Source organism: Denticeps clupeoides, chromosome 4, assembly GCF_900700375.1.
Source record: "Denticeps clupeoides chromosome 4, fDenClu1.1, whole genome shotgun sequence".
NCBI lineage: Eukaryota > Metazoa > Chordata > Actinopteri > Clupeiformes > Denticipitidae > Denticeps > Denticeps clupeoides.
Genome location: NC_041710.1, coordinates 24,788,818 through 24,810,894, shown reverse-complemented (window position 1 = coordinate 24,810,894; position 22,077 = coordinate 24,788,818). Strand labels below are relative to the sequence as shown.

Below are 22,077 nucleotides of genomic sequence, written 5' to 3'. Positions count from 1 at the left end.
ACCTCTGTCATACTCTGACCCCTCATGGGTGCCAGGCAGGAGTTAAGGACTGCTCACATCACATAAACTCAAAACTTGTTTCTCCTATCAGCGCACTAAATAAATTAAATCATGATTAAGCCAACGGTGCCACCAGCAATGGTGAAGGTTAAACGATGGACTTGTAAAGAGGTGTGCTTGCACTGTCCTCTTAAAAAAAAAAGACTGCAAAAAAAGTAAGAATTCCTTGTTTTATGTTTAATAAATGGTCTTATATCTGGTGGGATCCACCCCAAGAATGGTTGGCCTTCTGTACACCGACTCGCAGTACGGGGACGAAAGAAAATGAATCTTTCAGCAGGATTTTATGAAACAAATGGACATGGGAAGAGAGTAAGAGTCCACATGCAGTCCTGTAGATCTCCAGGCATCCTGGGAGTCGAATATACTTTGTGAAACTAGCATATGGGCAGCATATATATTTACATTGAGGACTAGGAGGGGCTTGTTGCTTTTGGTACCATGTGGGCGTGTCCCAAAAACCTTCTGTAATCACTGAAATCTGGACAACAAAAAAAAACACACACATCTTCCCCACCACTTCAACCAGATGGAGACACTCTGCTGTGGCATCGTTAAGACATTTTTAAGGGTTTCCTTTGGTGGGAGGCGATGAAGAATGTTTATGTGTACTTCTTGATTTCATCATACAAGACCAGGACGAAAGCGCCACCCATGCCCCTGAGCACGTTGGACCAAGCGCCCTTGAAGAAGGCCCTGGAACCCTCATCCTTGATAATCTTCCTCCAGCAGTCAATTGTGCCCTTGTACATGATGTCAGCTGTAGGAGAAAAAAAAAAATCAGAACAGTAATAAACAACCTCATATTACGTCCATGAGACACTGTGGCGCTGGGCAGCGTGCCGGTGAGGACGCGTGGCTCCTCCTGGAGCCGAATTACCTCCTTTGCGTCCAGACTGCATCATCATGCGACGCCTGACCGTGTCGAACGGGTATGAAATGAGGCCGGCCACTGCGGTGACGGTCTGTGCGATCATCCAGCTGACGATAATGTGGGTGTTCTTCGGATCTGGCAGCATGCCTGCGGGACAGGAGTTCGTAAAACGTTACGTAAGCTGGGTCCGCACTCACTGCTTCACACGGAGGGACTCTTACCTTTAGCAGTGTCAAAGCAGCCAAAGTAGGCAGCTCTGTAAATGATGATACCCTGGACCGACACGTTGAATCCCAGGTAAAGACCTTTGAGCCCATCGGACTTGAAGATCTTGGCAATGCAGTGACCCAGGCCCGTGAACTCCCTCTCGGCCGCGCCTTTGCCGATATCAGCAGCAAGCCTGGTTCTGGCAAAGTCCAGAGGGTAAACGAAGCAGAGGGAAGTGGCACCAGCGGCGCCGCCAGACGCCAGGTTACCGGCGAAGTAGCGCCAGAACTGCTTCTTCTGGTCCACGCCTCCCAGGAAGATCTTCTTGTACTTGTCTTTGAAGGCAAAGTTGAGGGCTTGGGTGGGGAAGTATCTGATCACATTGGCCAAGTTGCCCCTCCAGAAGGAGATGAAGCCCTGCTCCTTGGGGATCCTGACCACGCAGTCCATGATGCCCTTGTACTGCATCTCGGCTGTGATTTGTTTGCTGGCGTGCTGGACCTGTGGCGTGAAGAAACGCGTTAAAAGAAAAGAGCGGCCTACACAACACAGATGCCTCCAAACGGAAGAGCGCACGTCGGGTGACGTCATCGCGCCAGACATGGCGCTACGCCTCGCACGCGGGCCTCGGAGTATTGAGTTGCGCGCCCACGGCTATTTTTAGGCCCAAACTCCACACCGCTTTCTGCAAACACGCCGCTTTATTACCTTGCGTGGCGACGCGAGAAATAAAACATAAAAAAGAAAACAGCACCCTGGACAGTGAGCGGAGGCGTCGTGGTACCTGCAGCAGAAGTTTGACTCTCTCGATGGGGGCCACCGCGGTTTTGGAGATGGCGGCGGCGATGCCACCCGCCATAAAATCCTTCAAGAAGCTGACGACGGCGTCCGACATGTCTGCAGGTGTCTTCTGGTCTAAAAAGGTCGAGTCTCCACCGAAGGACCCTCAGGGAAACCCAGCGCCCCTCCAAGTGGACCAGGACCTCTCGCGGCCCCCTAATATACGGCGTCTGCGTATCGCGAGAAGTGGAAGTGACGGGCCGCCCGGGGATCGAACCGGGCGCCGAGGCTGAATAAATATCCCGGGTTAGGGTTCAACCCGTGCGCCATGTTCCACCCGGGGTATTTTGCGGGCACATGGGGGGCATTTAAAGGACAAATTCAACGTTTCTCCCTGAACTTTGTATCACTGTTTTAGAACCGTGTAGAAATATTAATTTCTAGGTTTTTTAGACGAAAGAGGACGCGTGCGAGGAGCGCGTTAACGTTTTTAAGTTCTTTTAAGTTCTTAAAAGCAGATATAATGAGACCATTTTTATCTGCATGCTTGAAAATATCAAGTTCGATTCGATTATATTTGCACCCAAAAATATAGAGAAATAACAGGCTGAATTTACAATGAAGAATAAATTAAAAGGCTGGCATGAATTAATTTCTTTTTATGGTGTGTGTAGGTATATGTATATTTGTTTCAGCAGGAGTCAACATGGCAGACCTGGGCGTATGTCTCATTACTGAAGTGATGAGTGAACATTTTGTATATATTTATATTAATGTATATATTATTATTATTATATTATTATTATTGTCTCGTAACGTCATGCAAAACGTAATTGGACTCATTGGAACGACCTGGGTTTGCGTAATTACAATATATTGCACGCACACACACATTAAGCTTGTTCGCTGGGTTGCTATGCTGATCTCAACACAAACAGCTGCCAGAATGAGTGTGCAGCGATTTCTGCGACATTCGAGAAGGATGCGGAAGAAGCGAACGGCGGCATGGATACTGTACCCCTCTGAATGCGCGTCACCGTAACGACGGAAAACAAGGTGTCGGTGAATTTCGCCCATTTGTTTGTGAGATATCTCTCTCTCTCACTCTGGCCGCTTTTTGTGTTGAGATCAGCATAGCAACCCACCAAACAGACTCCCATTTAATGTGTGTGTGTGTGTGCAATATATTATAATTACGCAAACCCAGGTCGTTCCAATGAGTCCAATTAAGTTTTGCATGACGTCACGAGCCATCGCAGACCAATAAAGTAAAAACAAGTGAATAAAAGAGACTGGCGTCTGCTACGTGGCCGGTCCGAGCTGGCCGGCCTCCCCGTCGTCGGTGGCAACCCGGCGTCTGTGCTGCTACACAGTGACCTGCGGTCGGTGGCCCGGAGAGCGCCGCGGCTGTAACAGATATAACACTTCTGGCGCGCTGAAGTTGATGCTTCTCATCTTCTGTGTGAGTTTTTTTTTTTTTTTTTTTGTTAACTTAATTAGCAAAAGTCGTTTATATGGCGGACAGGGTGACCTCGAGGGCTTCGCTGCGACTTCCGGCGATTCAGCACCCCTCAGCCAAACTGGGGGACCCCGAGACCCTGTCACTGCTGGGCCGCTCCACCTACAGCCCAGCCGGGCGGGAGAGCTTCCACCCCGGACTCGGCGGCGCGTCTTCGAGAAGCTTCCGACGTTCCCCTCCAGACGGCGGCAGCTGCGCGCAGGTGGTCTCGGCCCCGGACCCCCGCACCACGACCCTGCCCGTCTTCGGTGAGCGCCAGTCCACCAGCTCGTTCTTTAAACGCTCGGATTCGAGTCAGGTTTTTACTTTATTTCCCGCCAGGCATTTCCGCGACGGGCCAATCAGGGGGATGTGTGGGCGGGGCGTGCGCGTCCCGCGTTTACAGTAGAACATATGTCGGTTCAGTTTACTGTATCATTACTTTTACAAGTACGGCATTTACCAGACGCCCCTGGTACAGTCAGTAGTGACAGGGACAGTCCCCCTGGTGTAGTGTCTTGCTCCGGCGCACAATGGGAGTAAGTGGGGTTTGAACCCGGGAAACCTGTTGCACACTATGCCACTGCCACCCGTCTCCGTGTCACGTTTCAGCACCACAAACAGCGGCACGGTTACCGTCCCACGTTTCCCGGTCAAGGAACAGCACAGACCAGAACACCGAAACCGTGGTGATCAGCATTTTTTTCACAGGGGAACCAGGTGCCCCGTCACGAAAGGCAAAGGTGTAAAAGGTCTTATCAGTGACGCTGAAGACGCATGAGAAGCGCTTCCTTCCCGCGCCGCGTGATGGCGCTCTTCACACAAACAAACGCGCACAAAAATATACCAGATTTATCAGACAGGTGATTCGCGGCAAAGTCTTATGGATGGTAACGCCTTCATATATTGTATATAAAACACACAAAAAATGGTTTTGTAATGCATATAATAATAATATATAAGAACACGGCATTTTTTTTAATTATTGTTGTTTTGTTATTTTATTTAATTAATGTGTTTACTTATTCATCTAACGATCTTTTTTATTTGACCATGTATTTGTATTTTTCTGTCTGATGTGCTTGTATCAATTGCAGCCTTAGTGTGTTTCTGAAAATATTAAAATATTTCAACAGTAGTGAAGTTGCAGCTCTAGAATGTTTTGCTGAAATAGTCATGAAAAAGCATATGTATTTTATCAGGACAAAAGAAAACACCCAAGAGTCGGGCTGGGAGCAGCATCGTCGCATCGTCCTCCTGCTATGGAGCTCAGCTGAGAATAAAAGTGGAGCAGGTATTTTCTCCACCCCTCCTCCATCCAGATTCATTCAGACGCACCATATTTTCTCGCATTATTTCATTTCCTTGTCCCACTTTTTATTTAAAACATCACGAAGAGTGAGAGAACCCAGTGGTCTCCTGGCCCTGCATGTGCAGGGGTGCTGGGATTAGCCCCACTGAACTCTGGCGGGGGGGTGGGGGGGGGGGGGTGCAGCCGGGCCCCGCAGGTGCCTCTGCATCGCTGTGTCTGGCCAGCTTTACCCCTCCTCCAGCTCCCACCCAGCCTTCTGAAGGCCAGACTCCACTCCGATCCCCTCCCAGTCACGAGACTCTGCCATGCTGCCAGTCACAGATCGGCGGTGGACCCTTCACTAAAACCTCTCCCTGCACACACACATGCATGTGCTTGTTTTAAATGTTTTAAATGAGATGTGTGACTATGTTTATGTAGTCGCATTTACATTCATGCTATTTTAGTCGATGGCCTCATCCAACGTCACTTAAAATAAATAGTTGCGGGGACACAGTGGTAGTGGGTTTGAACCTGTGACTTTGTGTGTTACCCCCTGTGTGTTACCCCCTCGGCTACTTTGTATAATTTTAAAAAATCTCAGTGGCCATATGCATATGACTGTTTCAGTAGATTTCAGTGAGCATTTTTCCTCCACTATATGCTTTTTCTGCAGGATAACAACAACAGAAACGCCCTGCCATTGTAGGACTTATTAAACCTATAGTGACTAAACAATACGAAATCCTCCCATTGTGTTGCATTTCCTGTTTATCAGACACAGCGTATCTTTCTCGTATTTTACTCTCAACAGTTAGAGCATGAGTTGAGGAAGAAGACACAATCTGCAGGATCCCTCGCCTTAATGGGCATCTTCAAGAACAACAACCCAGAGGGCAAAGCCGTCGTCAGCAGGTACAGAGACCGTAACTACACACTGCCATTAAAATAAAGTACTGTGCAGCAACACAGTGGATAAAACAACACTGTTTATGACTGTTTTCATCATTTGTCATTAATCAAAGATATTATGTGTTATCAGATTGTTCTTTGAGCAGCAATATAATATTGTTTTCCATCTGTAGAGTTTTGCTCAAAGGAGATCATTCATTAGTTGGCCTAGATTTCTAGATATCAACAGTTTCTCAGATCTAATGAAATTACTGCATCTTCCACTTTCAGTAATTATTGTTTGAGTGGCTTAAAAGAAGTTCCACCATTCTGAAAATTTGCGCTCAGTACTGTACGCCCCGCTATACAAACTTGTTGCCATACATTGTCTTCTGCCTCAGGGATGTATTGCTGGTGGTTCTCACCAAGTTCCTGGGGAGACAAATCACAATGAAGCAGTTCAGACATCTGCTTCTCAGGTGCAGTGAGACCTACACACACATGATGCACCGAAGCATTCTACATTTTATGTTTCCACCAACTCTGCTTCCAGGAGAATGTCTGAGGACAAGTAAAAGCATAACCTCTAACTCCACAGACTGCACCTCTCAGAGAAGCCAGCTATTGGATTTGAGGAGCTGTGCGGTGCCCTGAGAGAGCCTGTCCTCGCCAGCCCCAGGGCCATGAGAGCCTCCCATGTCCTGTCCCTCCTCAGGGGTCCTACCACGAGCAGGTGAGACCCGACAGACGAGACAGGTCCAGTCCCCCCCACTCTGATCCCGTCCTTCATCCTGTGCAGGACCCACTGATGTGGATTGACCCGGTTTAAGGCAACAATAACCGAAGGCCTGTCTGTTTAAGTGGAGAAGAAAAACTCGACTGTGAGGGCCATTCAAGGTCCATCTAATCGACAGGGGCACCACAGAACTGCAGGGATCGTATGAATGCGAAAAGCAGCTTATTTAAGTGCTTTCCTCTGCTCTTTGGATCCTTTGTTACTCTACTTTCCCTTTTTATGGGGACCAGTGACAATCAAAGCTGGTGTAAATAGTAAAGTCCACCTTTACTAGTGCATGTGTGTATGTCCAGTAGCATAGGCCACGTCAGTCATGTTGGACAAATGCCCACCAGCAGTGGCCAAGCCGTGCGGAGAGCGAGTGGCCCTGGAACCAGTAGCCCCAAAAAATCCCCATGACCAATCAGAAAGAGCGCCACTGGGACCCAAAAGCGAGAGAGCTGAGGACGAAAGGCCAGGCAGAAGAGAAAAAAGTTGTAAGTGAGAGTGAGAGGTGTAGAAAGGGACACAGTTTTTAAAAAGAAAGGGGAGGAGAGGGTGAATTCTTTAATCTTATTATTCCTCCCCACTGATGTCTCTGTGTGTGTGTGTGTGTGTCCCCTTTAAGACTTTGACTGGGCAGGTTTTTTCCCGCACGCCCCTCAGGGGAGGTTGTCTTTTGAAAACATCCGTTGGTCACTCTGCATGAAAAGCCTCGCTCTCCCTGTAGATGCACAGTGATTAATGCAGAGCCCAGAAGCCTCTATGCTGCGTCTCAGACAGAAGAAAGGGAACGTGGGTTTTAAGCCTTTGTAAGGTGTCGACTGACCACTTTGTTCCTTTCAGTTTAATAATGAAATGAATAATTAAATTAGGTGAATGAAGTGAAAATCACACGCAATGCCACTTGCGAGGTTGCAGCAGTTCTGGTGTCTTCTTGTTTCAGATTTCTGGAACTCACAGAGTGTGTTGCTTCAAACGAGTCAAATAGGCCTGGATGGATTGTAGCTCCAAAGCTAAGGAACATTTTGGAACAACTGGACATATACATGGACGATAGAGAATTCCATAAGCTGTGGGAAAGGTAACCTCTTAACCAAAACCCCCATCTATGGGATGACCCTGTGTAGCTTGATAAAAAGTCCTCCTGTGTGTCTCTCGCCCTTCGAACCTGCAGGTTTGATAGTGGTGGCACTGGAGCGGTGCAACTGAGTGTTTTATTAAACAAACTTGGACGGACTGACAGAAACTGCGTGGAGGATGAGCATGAAAACGTCGCCCAGCAGACTGCAGCTAATGCTGAACACTCTGAACGCAAAAGTGCGTATGTCGTGTGATCAAGATCACATACAAAAAGCATAGTCATCTTTATGCAAATGTGCAGAATAAAGCAAGTTACTTCTGTCACTCTTTTCCTTGATGTGAAAATGATTAAAAGTAGAAAGCATTTATTGTGTGAAATAAATGTTGACCTCCTATTTAAAACACAGCATGTAGCCGTGCAACTGAATACGAAGGTCTTTTTTTTTTTTAAGTGTTTAAAATTATTCAGGATCACCAGGAGACTCAGACTCAGACTGTGAGTGTGATAACAGAGCAACTGTCTCCCATTAGAGGGAGCTCTACAACTCAGAACACGCTCCATGAAGAAAAAAAATTGATTCTTCATGACATTTCTTTGTCACTGGAAAACAAAACATTTGACAAAACCATTTTGTACATTTTTGTTATTTTACTAACTATTTTACTTACTAGCTTATGCTCTCATTCCAGCCATATCAGTTGAACCCAGGGTCCTGTCTAATGCTGAGGAGGAGAGGAGGACCTCCATCGCTGTGGAAACCTGGCTTAAGGATAGGCTGAGAGAGGGGGTCCAGAAGATGAGGATGGAGTTTGAGAAACTGGATGCAACATGCTCTGGAAAGGTACTCTAGTTTTAAATAGGTGTCACGTCCATGCGGGAATGACGCGGCGGGTGAACGTAGAGGAGGACGAGGAGTGACGAGGAGTGACGAGGAACGAAGAACGCTTTCACCTGACATCACGGAACAGGGGTTTAATTGGTGAATCACAGGACAGGGGAGACATCCGAGACGTAGACACTGGTGAACATAGAACATAACTTCAAAGACCAGACAGCGAACAGAAACGAACAGGGCAGCTTTAAACATTTGACACAGGTGAAAACGATTAGGGAACATTTCACAGGACGACAATGAAACTCCGGTCCGGATCCTGATCCTGACCCGGACCAGAGTAACCCCCATTTCGGACCGGATCCTGACAATAGGCTGGCGTCACTTATCATTACTCACTCACTTTTCATAACCGATTAGTTCTCATTAGGGTCATGGATGCCAGAACCCATCCTGGGACACTGGTCCCATTTAGTATACTTGTGTAAATCACAAGTATACAGATCAGTATTGTCTCACATAGTTATAATCATAAAGAACCAGAAGTAATAAATGGATAATGTATCAAACTCATCAGATGTCAAATTAGTAATAATTTTTCGGAGAAATCTTTAAATAAAAAAAGGTATTTAAAAATACCAATGCCCTCAATTTCCCTGCAGTTTCCTGGTATTTTATATACATATACAAGGAGGCCATATGGTCATATGTTCATATGGTTACTATTATATACTATTATAGCCATCTACATTTTAGTTCAAGCCCAAGTATTTATTCTCGTATAATATATATATGTCATGATCCGAACATTACCTGACACTCCCGGATCATGACATTTATATATATGAGATAAGAATAAATACTTAAAATGCGCTTGAACTAATACTATAAATACTAGTCAACACAACAAAACATAACACAATACATAGTCAACACAAAACATAACTGGTGAACACAACACATCTATAGTGATGAAGATGGTAAAATAATCATATTTATTCAGGCAAAGTGATTAAATAGGTTTAAGTATTATTGTTGTAGAACTACAAAATATACAAAATATGAGAATGTATATATTCTCATTCTAATTAACTTTGTCATGAATTGTTGCCATGTGACTGTGATTCTGGATTTTGTAGTTCTACAACAATAATACTTAAACCTATTTAATCACTTTGTCTGAATAAATATGATTATTTTACCATCTTCATCACTATAGATGTGTTGTGTTCACCAGTATTTCCAGGAATAATAATTATTGTAGAAAATAGATTTTTTCTTTTTTTTGCTCCTACATTTTTTTTATTAATAGGTTGGGCTTTTTTTCAGTGTGGACTGATGTTACTGTCCTAAAAGGTAAGTACAACTTTAACATTACAAGGGGTACCAATAATTGTGGAGGGAAGTCCACAACAGGCACAAAACAGGTCCACATAACATCTCAACACAATCGTTTGCAATATAATTGGTAACTTTTGTATGTACAAATTGTATAAGGTTGTGTTTCAGGTTTAGACAATGTGCTTAAATAGACAACCACTCGCATTCTGAATTCTGCTCTGTTCATTTCAACTCTCTGTGCTGTGTGACAGGTTACACCACACGAGTTCCTACAAATTCTCAACAGTTTTGACCTGCATCTGAAACCGATGCAGCTCAGTTTGTTCCTTGCCCGCTGTGGTCTGGAGCTTCGTAAGAGTGGCGTGGACTACCCAGAATTCCTGCGAAGGTTCCAGGACCGGAGTGAAGATGGGGTCCTGCACAGGATCCTCTCCGACCCAAAGCACAGGTTGGAACTTACTTTAGATCAGAACAAAAACACATCACATAAAATGCTGTTGGCATGTGGCGCAGGCCGACTGAAGATATCAGTCTAAAGTTTGCTCTCTCTTTAACCATGTCTTTACTCTGGACTCATCACACCACTAACAGGCTTACTACCCATAGTCTGCTGCTGCCCCGGGGCAGCCAAGACACATAATGAGGCAAAAGCAGCGCACCCCCAGGTCCCCACCGGTCTTTAAACGAGAGTAATGAATTTGGGTTAATGTTCCTGGGCTTCCGTAGCTTAAAGGATTCGACGTGTTTGCACGGGCAAACACAGGCAGAGTGTCCAGGGACCCAACCCCCTCTTCCCAGGCCCACTAGTGAATCACCATGACGATGACTGTTGCTGTCGTAGCCTTCCACACAGACAAGAGAAAAGGGAGCAGATGATGTAAGGCTGGTGAAAGGGATTGTGGGATTTGGTATGTTTATTTTGGGATTTGGACAGTTTGGCTATGGGTGCCTCTGTCTTGGGGCGGCAGGTGCTGAAGTGTGGATCCAGTCAAACAGATATAAACATCTGACCTTTTGGCCTTCTTTCTGTATCTTTAACATTCATTGAAGCATTTAAGGATTTATGGTTTGTTATGTGATTGGTTTTGTGGTCCTGAAGGTTCCACAAGGAGGAAAACATCAGCCACACTTCCTCCATTACAGCAGTGGAGACCAGGTTGGCGAAGCTCTTCCAGTCAGAGTACCTCTCCCTGCTCCAGGCCTTCAAGTGAGCAGAGATGCAATACATTACTCAGCCATTCTCTCTGTCTCTCTTTCTCTGCAAAACTCAAAGTTTTAAGCATTTCACCATTAGGCCTGACAAATAATATACAAATACCTGTGTAAGTTCAGAGGTCAATGTATCCCATTTGTTAAGCAACAGCAGCTTTCAAATATTGGTTGACCCTCACTGCGCCCCTCATTAGCCAAGAATAGCTCACTTTCTGTAACATATCATGAAATGAGATTGGAGAGAAAACTACTGCTTCACTCTCTGGCCCCCGAATAGCTAATGGAGCAGCCCATTAACCAGCCAAGGGCCTGAACTGAAGGATTATTGTGGCACTCAGTCCTTCGTAATGGAGTGCAATTGAGTTGAAGCAGCTGGAATTGTACATTGCTAATAAACTATGTTGTCTATTTGTGTGTATGTGTGTGTCAAGGGGCATTGATAAATTCAACAAGAAAACTGTTAGTCGGGAGGAGTTCAGAGCTGTGGTGGAGAGCAGGTATTGTATTTCACATCTCATTCATCCCATTCACCTAAATCACAAGTACTTATAGAAACTGTACTTATAGAAGTACTTCCATTCGGCTTACTACCCCCTCTTCCTTTTTTTTTTTTTTGAAACAGGACTGTTCCTTCATTGTAATTTTGAATGTTGTGTCACTTCTAGCCCTACACAATAGTCCTTTTGTACACAGAACTGTGAAACTGAATTATTTTCTGTTTCTGCATTTGATTTGTATACTGCTTTCTGTCCTTGTAATCCTCCTCTTGATGCTTTGTGGTGGTCAGTGGAGAGGAAGTCTATTAGGATGGAGGAGCATACTGGCAAATTTCATAATGATCTATGATAAGTTTATCTGTCTTTATGTTTGGTTCCTGGACCGAGAGAGTGAGAGTGTGTCTCAGTCGGTGTGTATGTGAGTGTGTGCATATTATGTGCGTGTGGTTAATCCTTTGATTGAGAGATAAGGCTGACCATGTCCATCTGAAAGTGATGGCTGGTGAAGGGGCCGGCTGACCCTTGATCTGGCTGTGTGGGGGCTGCATCCCTGCGTCCTCTCAGCCCTGTCAGGAGGGTCAGTGGCCGGTGTTTGCCGGCTGGAGGAGCCGGATGCCCAATGATGACCCCTTCCTTCAGGAGCTTTGTGACCCCTCTCTTCGTCAGGTTTGGCCTGGAGATCTCTGAGCCTGAGTTTGAAACAGCTGCTGGACAGGCTGCCCCTGGACCCACACGGAAATGTCCAGTACCCCCATCTTCATGGCAGCCTTCGACACCCGGTATTAATCCATCCTTGCTACTTAAGCACTCCATTCTAATCCTTCACTGTGAAGGACTACTTCTAGCATCTTCTTTTTCCTCTTGGGGGTCAGCATCCTTTCCAGAGAGCCACCTGTTTCCGCCCACTTCAAACCGGTGCCTACACAAACAGCACAATGGCTCTCTTGAGTGTCTAAGGCATTTATATCACGTGGGAAAAAAACACACATCCATTTACAAATAATATAGGGTTTCATGACAGTACGAAAACGCAACATTTTGCACGTATGTTTCAACATTATTTGACTATTGCTCAGACTATTTTGCCTGTTTGTTTCATTGTTTATCCCTGGTTGGCCATGTGCCATTTCCTTCTTTATTTTTACCAATGAGGATGTTCCACAAGTAGTAGCATCATATTTAACCCATTGTGTGTTTCCTAAGAACAAATTATATTATATACATTCATATTTAGGGCAGCTTTTTACAGGACAACTTTTATATTTGAATTTCATTACAGGAAGAAGTGGCTAAAACACAGTGAGGGTGTTACACATGAATTATATCAGGAATCATTTGTTTTAATTTATAAATCATTTCTTAAAGCAATTCGTTTAATAAAATATCAATAATTTAAATATTTAAAATACCTAGTCCAACCAGCAAGATTTCATTACAGAGTTTCATATGTTTTTAGTGTAAAACTACAAGCATGACAAAACTTTATGTTTATGTATGAGGCTGAGCGAACATGGCACATGCAAACTCCCAAGTCGCCTGAAACCATTTCATCAGTGACCAACAAAATCCACACAATGTAAAGCTTCCATAAATAGAACTGGGTAATGAATTTTAAACTGCTAGAGTAACAGATCTCAGTCATGTGGTTGTATGTGTGTGTGTGTGTGTGTGTGTGTGTGTGTGTATCAATGTTCTGGGGTGGTTTATTCAAGGTGGGGGGTTGAGAGTCTGTGTTTGTGTGTGTGTGTGTGTGTGTGTGTGTGTGTGTGTAGGGGATAAAGACCTAGAAAACCAGCCTGGCTTAGTTGACAGGTGACAAGGGTTATACTGAATGGGGATTTTGTAATACCAACAGTAGGGAAAAGCCTGGGCACCAAGGGACCCCTGAAAGGGGAGAAAGGAAAGTTTTATCCCAGAAAGAAGGAGAGAAAAGCCCTCTGAGACTCTCAAATGACACTGGAGGGACTTAGGATCTTGCAAATCAAACTCCCTCTCTCCTCTCTGTCCTCCCTCTCTCTCTCTCTCGCATTGCCTGTCTTACTCTCTTGCTCTTCGTCTTTATTCAAACATGAGAAATGCAAAATCATTCCAATGCTAAATCGGATTGATCCCAGTGTCAGTATCTGTGTGGCATTTTCAGTTGTCCTGCTAACTCCCATTTGTCCAGAACTTTGACATATTAGTCAAACATAGCCAGAGCTGTCAGGCATCAGACCGTCACAGATTAACATCCCTCTCCCCTGAATGAGTTTGCTCAGACTCAAATGGATTACATTTAAATGCACGCAATGAATATATATGCTACCATTGAATGAAAATGAAACAAGTATGGAGACGAAGAACATTTTCTTGGTCAACATTTGGGGAACTTGGGGAACGTCTTACTACATATACCTTACCGATATAAGAATGTTTTAGTTCATCCTTAGATATTTGAATAATCATCATGGTAGAAACTGATAGATTTAATCACTTTGGATGCTAGTACAGCTAGTTTAGCAACTGATGTGCTGTGAAATTGGCCTGCTATTAAGTCCGGGTTTACCTACAATAAGCCTCAGTCCAGCACAGTTCAGGACCCCCCACACACTGGACAAAGTGTGGAAGTGCATTTCCACACTGGCAGCCCAGACGGTTAAACAGCCACAGAGCCGACGGAGCAGTGCTTTGCAGCTAAGAGGGCAAAGAGAGAGAAAAGGAGCAAGAGAGAAGGAATGGATCCATCTCTGATCTCTGTGTGGGAACCACAGGAGGAGAAATCCCCGCCTGATCCGCGCCAAGTCACTTTGTTTTCCCTTTTCTTTTTCTTTGTTCTTTTTTTATTAATGCCTTCTTTCACTGTCACTCTCTGTCCAACTTTCCATCTTTGGGGTTTTCATTTTCATTCATGGGGGTGATGGGGTGGAGGACTGGGTGTGTGGCTGAGGGGGAGGTGGGTCGGTTGGGTGGCTCTGACGTTGGGTCGACGCTGGTTGATGTTGGGCGTAGGCCTCAGACCAGGCCTCCTGGGTAACAATAGTCGCAGTGTTGTTGAGGGGAGTTGCGTCCAGGACTTTTGGACATTCTTCCCATGTCAGCATAATCACTACTGGGAGGTAGCTCCATTACGGATTACCATATCATTAATAGTATCCATGACTTTTATTCAAAGGCTACTTGTGTAATGTTGCCTTGTGGATGACAGCTAATCCGCTGAGCTGCAGCTGTAGAGATGGAAACTCTCTCTCTCCCTCTCCCACACACACACACACACACACACAGAGACATAGACACACACAGTGACTTCCCCTAGGCTGGTCCATGGTTGGGGACAGGGGATCATGGCCTAGAAAAACAGATACAAACAGCTCCAAATCAAAAGCTCCCTTTGGAGAAAAAGAAACATCCTTTCTGCACTTCCCTGATCCCCTTCCAGTTTCACCACCTCCGGCGCCCCCCCCATCCCCAACGCCACTATCCTGGCCCTTGTCCTTCTATTCAGGCGGGCCTGGCCCAACACACACGTCTCTTGCTCTCAGATGGTGGGCCAGATTAGGGTGAACAATACAGTTTTAAATGTAAAAATGTGCATCTCGTTATTCCCCTTTCTCTTTTTCTCTCTCGTTGCTGCCGTCGGGAGATGGACATAGAGAGGATTTGGGGGTAGGGGGGACATTCACAAGTTATCTCTCAGGGTGTGGTGTCTCTGTGACCGACTGGGATTTAACCCACTGTCCCTCCCCCTTCTCTACCATCTCATCTCCGGCCATGGGGTTTTGCATGAGCGGCAGGAGTTAAGACTGTTGCACATTCATTAAAACAAAACCACAGAACCGCGTCTACACCGCGTCTATCCAAAACCTCATCCGGGGACGCATTACCTGCTGTCAGACTTCATTGGAGAAACCCAGACTAGCTCAATGCTAATGTCTCGTGAAACATGTAGTTTGTGCAGCTCTACGAGACATCAAATTCAGAAAGAGCCATTTTCAGCGTTCGATGAAGAAACACGTATCGCCATTCCATCTTCAATATATTGCAGAATTTGAGTAAATTAGACGAAGAAAAATCTTTATTTTTTATAAATTGTAAGCTTTGTTCATATTAAATCAGTTGGCAATAACTAAGACAAAGTGTTCATTATTTCCAAGAAGCCAAAGATCCAAATTGGTATTAAGGTCAGGGTTATGATTGGTTTTAAGCATTTCTAATGGTTTCCTTTAATACAATGTTGAAAAGTCATTATGTCTTTTTTTTAAGTATCTAAATGTGTCCAGAGACATCTGTAGTTTATAAACTGAGTGACAAAATGTATTATTTTTCATTTATAACGCCCCTTTTCATGCCTGTTCCAGTCCCATGTTCTGCTCTTTTCTGTCTTCAGCTCTTAAACTTTGTGTGAATTTTTGAGGGTCCAGTGGAGGGGGAGGTCTACAGTGTGAATTCACTACAAATGTGTTACTTATTCACAAGTCAAGGAATCTCCATTTGGAGTTTTAAAGAATTTTTAGTTTTCTTTTGGTAAAAACTGAAATGGGTCCCACAGACCCAAATACCACACAAGGGTTAAATGCTGAATGAGAGCAATGGCTAGCAACCAAAGCATAAAGAGTGTTTTTTTTTTTTCTATCCTTCTCTTTGGGAACGTCTGTACGGGGGACGCGTTCTTGCTTTGTTGTCCACGGACTCTTTCATTCCCACATTCCGTGTGTGATGTAGTAAAATGTGCCTAGCGCAGCCCGAGTGTAGTTCTCAGATGCTCGTTTTGTCTGATGTAATTGTGGTGTGGAAGTGGGGCGTGGCTGTGGAATGTCCCCTTATGATCGGACGCTGCGATGCTCTGGGTCTCAGCCTGCCCTCAGAGGTCACCTTCACCGTGCCCATTGAGGGAACCATGTGAGCTTAAAACACTACTACGCCCATGTCATTTCACCTTAATGTTCACACTGCTGAGCCTTTTCTCTGGACTCCAGGCAGCCAGTCATCTTTCCTCGCAGTTAACCAGATCATGCAAGGCCCCTCCCACTGCCACATACACACACACACACACACACTCTCCTCTTCACTTCAGTTCTTCAGTTCCCCACAAAATTTGAAGAATGCTGTTGTAGTGTTAGAGGAACTTTGTCACCAGACAGACCAGAGTATTTGTGGAATTAATATTATTATATAATATATTTGCTTATACATTGCAGATTTGCAGGGATCAGTTCAAAAAGAATTTACTTTATAATAATTTAATAAATCATCTTATGTTTTTTTGTGACAAAACAAGATGTCTATTTAGTAATAATTAATTTCGTAGTGTTAGTAGTGCTGGTCTGGGATAAAATCAAGTGTGGTGTGGGGAAAAAAAGCGAAGTGCTGTTAAACAGAAATAAGCAATTTCCTTCAGGATTAATAAAGTTTTCTGATTCTAATGTTGACTTAAGGCTCTCAGTCAAATCCATTTTAATGTTCATTTTAAATTAGTCAATACACCTTCCAGAATGGCCCCGGGACCAGTTGCTATACAGCATCTGGTAGGAAACAACAGATTTTATGGACAATAGGCATGAAACAATGCCCTTTACAGATTTCCATCGCACCAGTCTTGCCCCCTACCCCCTGGCTGCCTTGTATCTGGCTTGCACAGCTCACCCTGGAAAAGAGAAATGGTTGCTTTAGTGTGGGAGGAACTGTAGTGTGAGATGTCTGAATCCTTGATGATTAATCTGCGGAGAAAGAAACGACAGGAAAACAAACACAGCAACATCCCATGCCATGAGACTGGTACTGATGAGGCATGAGGGTCAGTCATGAGAAAGCCATGTAGAAGAAAAAACTGGGCCTGATTGAGGAGAGATTAATTCTCACATTCTTCGACACGGATCGGAGGGTGTGCTCTTTGCCCATTTAAGGGAAAGAGGCTAAAGGTCAAACAGAGTAAAAGCAAGAATTTTCAATATTGGTTTTAAACCAAATATGCTTCAGTAATGTCAATCATTAATTTAATTTAAGGCACACTTAAATATCTGTGAATGGTCTGTGTGTTTGATCTATGAGGGATAGATTTTTGGCCAATTATAGGCAGAAACGATCACAGATCTGGCAACACTGCTTGTGCCGCACTTATGCTACACTTGTGCATGGAGTAGTATTGTGGTACACTTGACAGGTTGACCTCATCTAGAATGAGGAAGTCAATCATCCCAATGGGGTTCTCCTATTTTATGATTACTTTAAAATTAATATCATTAAAGTTCATCTTATCGGTTAGACAAAGTTGCACACCAAGCGAAAGACTGGTGTCCCCATTCCAAGATACAGATAGCTTGTAAGCAATCCATTGTAGCTCATTGGGCCCTGAGTGCTGGCTTCTCAATGACTTTGTGGCCCTTTGGCTGGTCCTGCTGTGTGGTTGTGTGGCCTCGTGCTGTTGGACACAGGATCCCCACTGGGATGGCCGCCACTGGGTCAGCTGAACCTCACAATCATGTCGGGCACTTCTCAGCCTAACTATTCTAGCAGCTGTATGCTGTAAACAACCAAATGAACCAAAAAATATTATCGCTGTCTATCTAGAAAGATGTACAGAACTAGTGCAGAGTAAAAATAATCACTATATTGACACAAATGGGTGCTTCAACCCGCTTGTCTCCCTGGGTTTTATAATGAAATGTATTTATACATACAGAGGCAACCAAGCATAATATTTCACTGATGCTGAGCTTCTTCTGCTGAGGACCTAGCCCCCCTTGCCACTGTTTGTTGTTATTGTTTTGCGTGATTGCCCCACATTGACCTTTAAAACCCACAGTCTGCCCGCTCTGGACCTTCCATTGGCCTCTCTTTGGCCCCATCGCCACCCTTAATGGCTGAGGAGTGGCTCTGGCCCCTGATGGACAAAGGCTCAGGGCCGGGGTAGCCAAGCTGGCCGGGGCCCCTTTTATTAGTCCAGCCAAGCGCACAGGGAGCACATTAGCCTCTATCTCTGTTCCTTTTTTTTCTTTCTTACTTTCCATCCACTGCCACATCAGGTCTGTCAGGTGGCTCGACCCGCTTGACCACTCTGGTCACTTGGTAGCATTTTTTCCAAATTTGCTCCACAAGCTGCCACACCCCTTTGTCACCGTCCTATAAATCCACACTAGGCACCACTGAACCGTACAAATTTGGCAAGTCAGGCAAATAGTTATGAACCTCGACCCTTTTCCACAGCTATGAACACTGAAAGCAGCCGTGTGCTCTGCCTCTGTTTAGTGTTTCACTTCTGATCCACAGGAGGGGAGTCTCCAGTCTGTTCCACTCACGCACCCCAATCAGCTGTGGGAATAGAGATAACAGTGATGATGATGGAATCCAGAACTTGGAAGAAAGCACAGGAAAGGCGAGAGAGTGCAGGACGGTCAGACAGGTTTGGGCTTCAATTCAATGATCTATCACCACCAAAGTGTTCTCCACCATTAACCCTTCAATAGAACTCACTGTCAGATCAGTAACAGTTAAATAATGGTTTTTAAGAACTGTAATTGTCTCATGCTTATCAATAGTAAATTTTAATAGAAAACATTTACTCATGTGGCCTCATATTAGAACTGAAACTTCTGTAAAGCGCCTTCTGTAAATGCTGGAAAATTACAGTTCAATTCTGTAATATTGAAAGACAATTAAACGTTTTAACTTCTGATAAACAGTATCATATTTCGTTTTTAAAAGAATGGTAACTTTTCCATTAATGGACTAATTTTTTATATTTATCGATATTTTTATTTATTCTGTGCTTCTATATGTTCTTCTATGCAGAGCATGCGTTAGATGACCAGTGCTGCTAAATCCTGAAGGTCTTTGTTCTTGCAGCTTTTCTGCATCATTAAAGGCTTGGTGAGAAGCCACTACCAGGCAGTGGAGAAGGTGTTTGAGGAGCTGGATGAGCAGAACACCCGGCGTCTCACACAGGAGATGATGTACCAGCTCCTCAAGAGGTACAGCCGTGACAGTATATATGAAATTATATAACGTTTTAAAGTGAAGAGAGGGTTTGGGAGGCTGAATGAAGTAGCTGTGTCCTAATGTACACATTATTGATCCATCCAGTTGTGCAGGATAGTGAGTAATGTTGAGGAATTTCACTTCTGAACTTTGATCCAGAGGCTTTGAAGGTTATGAATATGTCTACATTTTTGGTAAAAATGAATAATTTATCACTGTTTAATGAATAATGCTATTATTGGGCAACAATGCTGGAGCTCGGTCTTCAATTACATCTGGTCATGCCTACAGGGCGTCTTATGTCTGTACCGGAGACACCTTCTGTATTGAGACGTACATTCTGATCCTATTGTTTGTATGCGCCACGCCAAATCATCAGTGCATTTTCTGAGGTGCGAATTTGCCAGTCTGAGGTGTCACACACAGTGTCACCATGGTCAGTGAGCAAAGATGCCCTTTGTTGTGTTGCACATTACAAACAAGTCCGCTTTACAGATCTTTGCACAGCCAGTTCTCACCGCCCTCCTCTCCAGCCCTGAAAAACAATACTGTCAGCAAGCACATTTTATTACTTGCCAAATGATGCCTTAATTGTGAAGGTTAACAAGTTTGCTCCTCTTGTGTTCCCGTCAGTAACAATGCTTGTAGTGTCTTGTTCCTTCTTGGCTCTTGCTCCATAGGTTGTTGCACGCCTGTTTACATGTTTCCCATGCTGATTCGGTGCTCTTCTGAATGCCCCACCTTCTCAACCCTCAGGAGAGGGATTCCTCCCCAAATCAACAAACACAAGAAGCCAAAGACAAATTACACATTCCCACAACGAATCCACGAGAACCCTCTGGAGAATCTATATCTATACATATTTTTTAATTATTTCTGAGCCACTCCATCTCTTTTTCTCTGGGTCCATCCCCTGAACCTTGTAGTGTACTTTTTTTTTCTTTTCTTTTCTTTTCTTTTCTTTTCTGTATTTCTTTGTTTTTTTATTCTACCCTTTCATCTCTCCATTAATCTCTGTTGGCTGCAATATTGCGGTCGGTGCCCTAAATAGAGTTCAAGTTGAATGGGGGCATCTTGGCAGATTTGCATAATCTCACACAGTGGCACCGGCTCCCAGTGCTGGTGTTGAGCTCGTCGCCCGAGCCATGCCAACCACGGCAAGGTAAGCCTCAGCCCCGAGAGCGGGCACCGCTGCCAGAAGATTAGTGACAACTAACAGGCTTAATCTTGCAAGTTCACAGAGGTTGGTCACTTTACTGGGGCCTGCCGTGCCCAATAACAGATCCCGGCGTCTTTTGGAGACGCCGCTACCATCTGACTCTTCGTTTGAAGAGTCTCCATTCTTCTCACACTCAGGACCCCTCCCAAGTTAGGAATCCTTCTATGATCCCCATGTTGTCAGGTCTTTGGAGACACCCAGCATTAGTTGCAGGAATGACATGGACACACCAACAGGGAGTCGCAACTGCAAAAGCGTTCATTATCCACCGGCAGGGTAAACAGCTACTGTGTTGTCTGTTTTTTTTACTAAATACCCTCATGGTACTTAAGACCATCTCAGTGGGTTTGCCTTAACGCTGGCGATAGACGTGCTACGACACAGACGTGTTTTTGTTTTGCGGCGCGTCCAGCCAACCCATTCATGTCTGTTCTCTTACAGTGCTGCCCATTCTTCAAGCCCTGCTGGTGCCAAGGGCTCTCGATGGCTGCTCCTTTTCTGATGGGAAACTGTTGCATATAGGCAGGGTTGTCTGCCAAGTTTTGGCATTGTCACTGGGGGGGAGGCTGGACTTGGGGGGCGGGGGGGTGTGGGGAAGAAAGAGGCCCTTCTCAGCTTAATCTGAGCCTGAGAGATAGTGGCATTCATCTATCTGTGGGGGGACCGGTTCCCGCTTTTTTCTTTTTTTTTCTTCTCCTTCAAATGTTCTTTTCCCTCTCACCTCTCATCTTCTCGTTTGGTGTCTGTTTTCCCATCCCCCCCTTTTCTACCCTGTTTCATCCTGTCTCTGTACCTCTCTCTCATGCCTTCTCCCCATTTTGTAGGTTTGATATACGCCCCGAAGTAAGTCGGGGTCAGATCCGTCAGCTCTGGTCCACCCTGATGACCCAGCATGATGGCACAGTAGACTTCTTGCAGTTTGTGCGCCACTTCGGCCCGTCTCTGAAGTCCTCACGCTTCCCCAATGCCAAGGTGTGCCCTCCCAAGCAGGGGGACGATAACCTACGCCGACGCTCCAACAAGCTCAACTGTGTCTTTGATATCCTGGCCAACACTGTGCGAGCCAAGGTGTGATGTCATCCCTATCACCCCAAAACACCCCTAATTCCTTCTCTTATTACAGTAATAGGGTCAACAACATTTTGTCTAAAGGTTGTTCATTCACCTACAAGACATCACATGCAGGAAAGCAAAAAACATTTTTCATTTAGAGCATCTAGCAGTTGAAGTTGAGCTTTATTGTCATTTCAGCTATATACACGTTAGACAGTACATAGTGGAATGAAATAACGATTCTCCGGAACCTGGGTGCTACAAATGCCTGGGATGCCAAATGCCTTAAATGTAAATGTAACATTTGAACGATTAGACAAAGTCACATACTAATGTCTTATACAGAGTGAACAACAAGACTGTCCCCCTCAATCAACTCTGGGTTAAGTGTCTTGCTCAGGGACACAATGGTAGTAAGTGGGGTTTTGTGGTCTTCTGGTTATAGGCCAGTGTGTTACCCACTAGGCTACCACCACCGTAGATTGCTATTTTGATGGGAGGGATGAAAGCAAT

At 44.8% G+C, this 22,077-nt stretch overlaps 2 protein-coding genes across 2 annotated transcripts; one reads left to right on the top strand and one right to left on the bottom strand.

The window, feature by feature from the left end:
- Positions 1–216: 216 nt before the first annotated feature.
- LOC114788499 (ADP/ATP translocase 1) lies at positions 217–2,124 on the bottom strand. The gene is made up of 4 exons (XM_028977139.1): positions 1,926–2,124; positions 1,156–1,642; positions 941–1,081; positions 217–820 (listed from the first exon to the last, which is right to left on the bottom strand). The coding sequence occupies exons 1-4, from the start codon at positions 2,034–2,036 to the stop codon at positions 663–665; spliced, it is 897 nt and encodes a 298-aa protein (XP_028832972.1). The 5' UTR covers positions 2,037–2,124; the 3' UTR covers positions 217–662.
- A 1,311-nt stretch (positions 2,125–3,435) lies between these two features.
- Positions 3,436–21,585, top strand: LOC114787876 (EF-hand calcium-binding domain-containing protein 6-like). Its single transcript, XM_028975783.1, has 14 exons — positions 3,436–3,688; positions 4,622–4,713; positions 5,525–5,625; positions 6,003–6,080; positions 6,200–6,334; positions 7,323–7,460; positions 7,554–7,696; positions 8,150–8,301; positions 9,885–10,081; positions 10,733–10,840; positions 11,277–11,342; positions 18,585–18,717; positions 19,161–19,285; positions 21,336–21,585. The coding sequence occupies exons 1-14, from the start codon at positions 3,436–3,438 to the stop codon at positions 21,583–21,585; spliced, it is 1,971 nt and encodes a 656-aa protein (XP_028831616.1).
- Positions 21,586–22,077: the final 492 nt, after the last annotated feature.

Excerpts from the sequence above, each read along its gene's own strand:
- LOC114787876 (XM_028975783.1), top strand. The coding sequence starts at position 3,436 with ATGGCGGACAGGGTGACCTCGAGGGCTTCGCTGCGACTTCCGGCGATT. Across the intron at positions 3,689-4,621 it reads CACGACCCTGCCCGTCTTCG|GACAAAAGAAAACACCCAAG; the intron begins GTGAGCGCCAGT and ends GTATTTTATCAG. Across the intron at positions 7,697-8,149 it reads TGAACACTCTGAACGCAAAA|CCATATCAGTTGAACCCAGG; the intron begins GTGCGTATGTCG and ends CTCTCATTCCAG.
- LOC114788499 (XM_028977139.1), bottom strand. The coding sequence starts at position 2,036 with ATGTCGGACGCCGTCGTCAGCTTCTTGAAGGATTTTATGGCGGGTGGC. Across the intron at positions 1,082-1,155 it reads CTGCTTTGACACTGCTAAAG|GCATGCTGCCAGATCCGAAG; the intron begins GTAAGAGTCCCT and ends CCTGTCCCGCAG. Across the intron at positions 821-940 it reads GCAGTCTGGACGCAAAGGAG|CTGACATCATGTACAAGGGC; the intron begins GTAATTCGGCTC and ends TTTCTCCTACAG.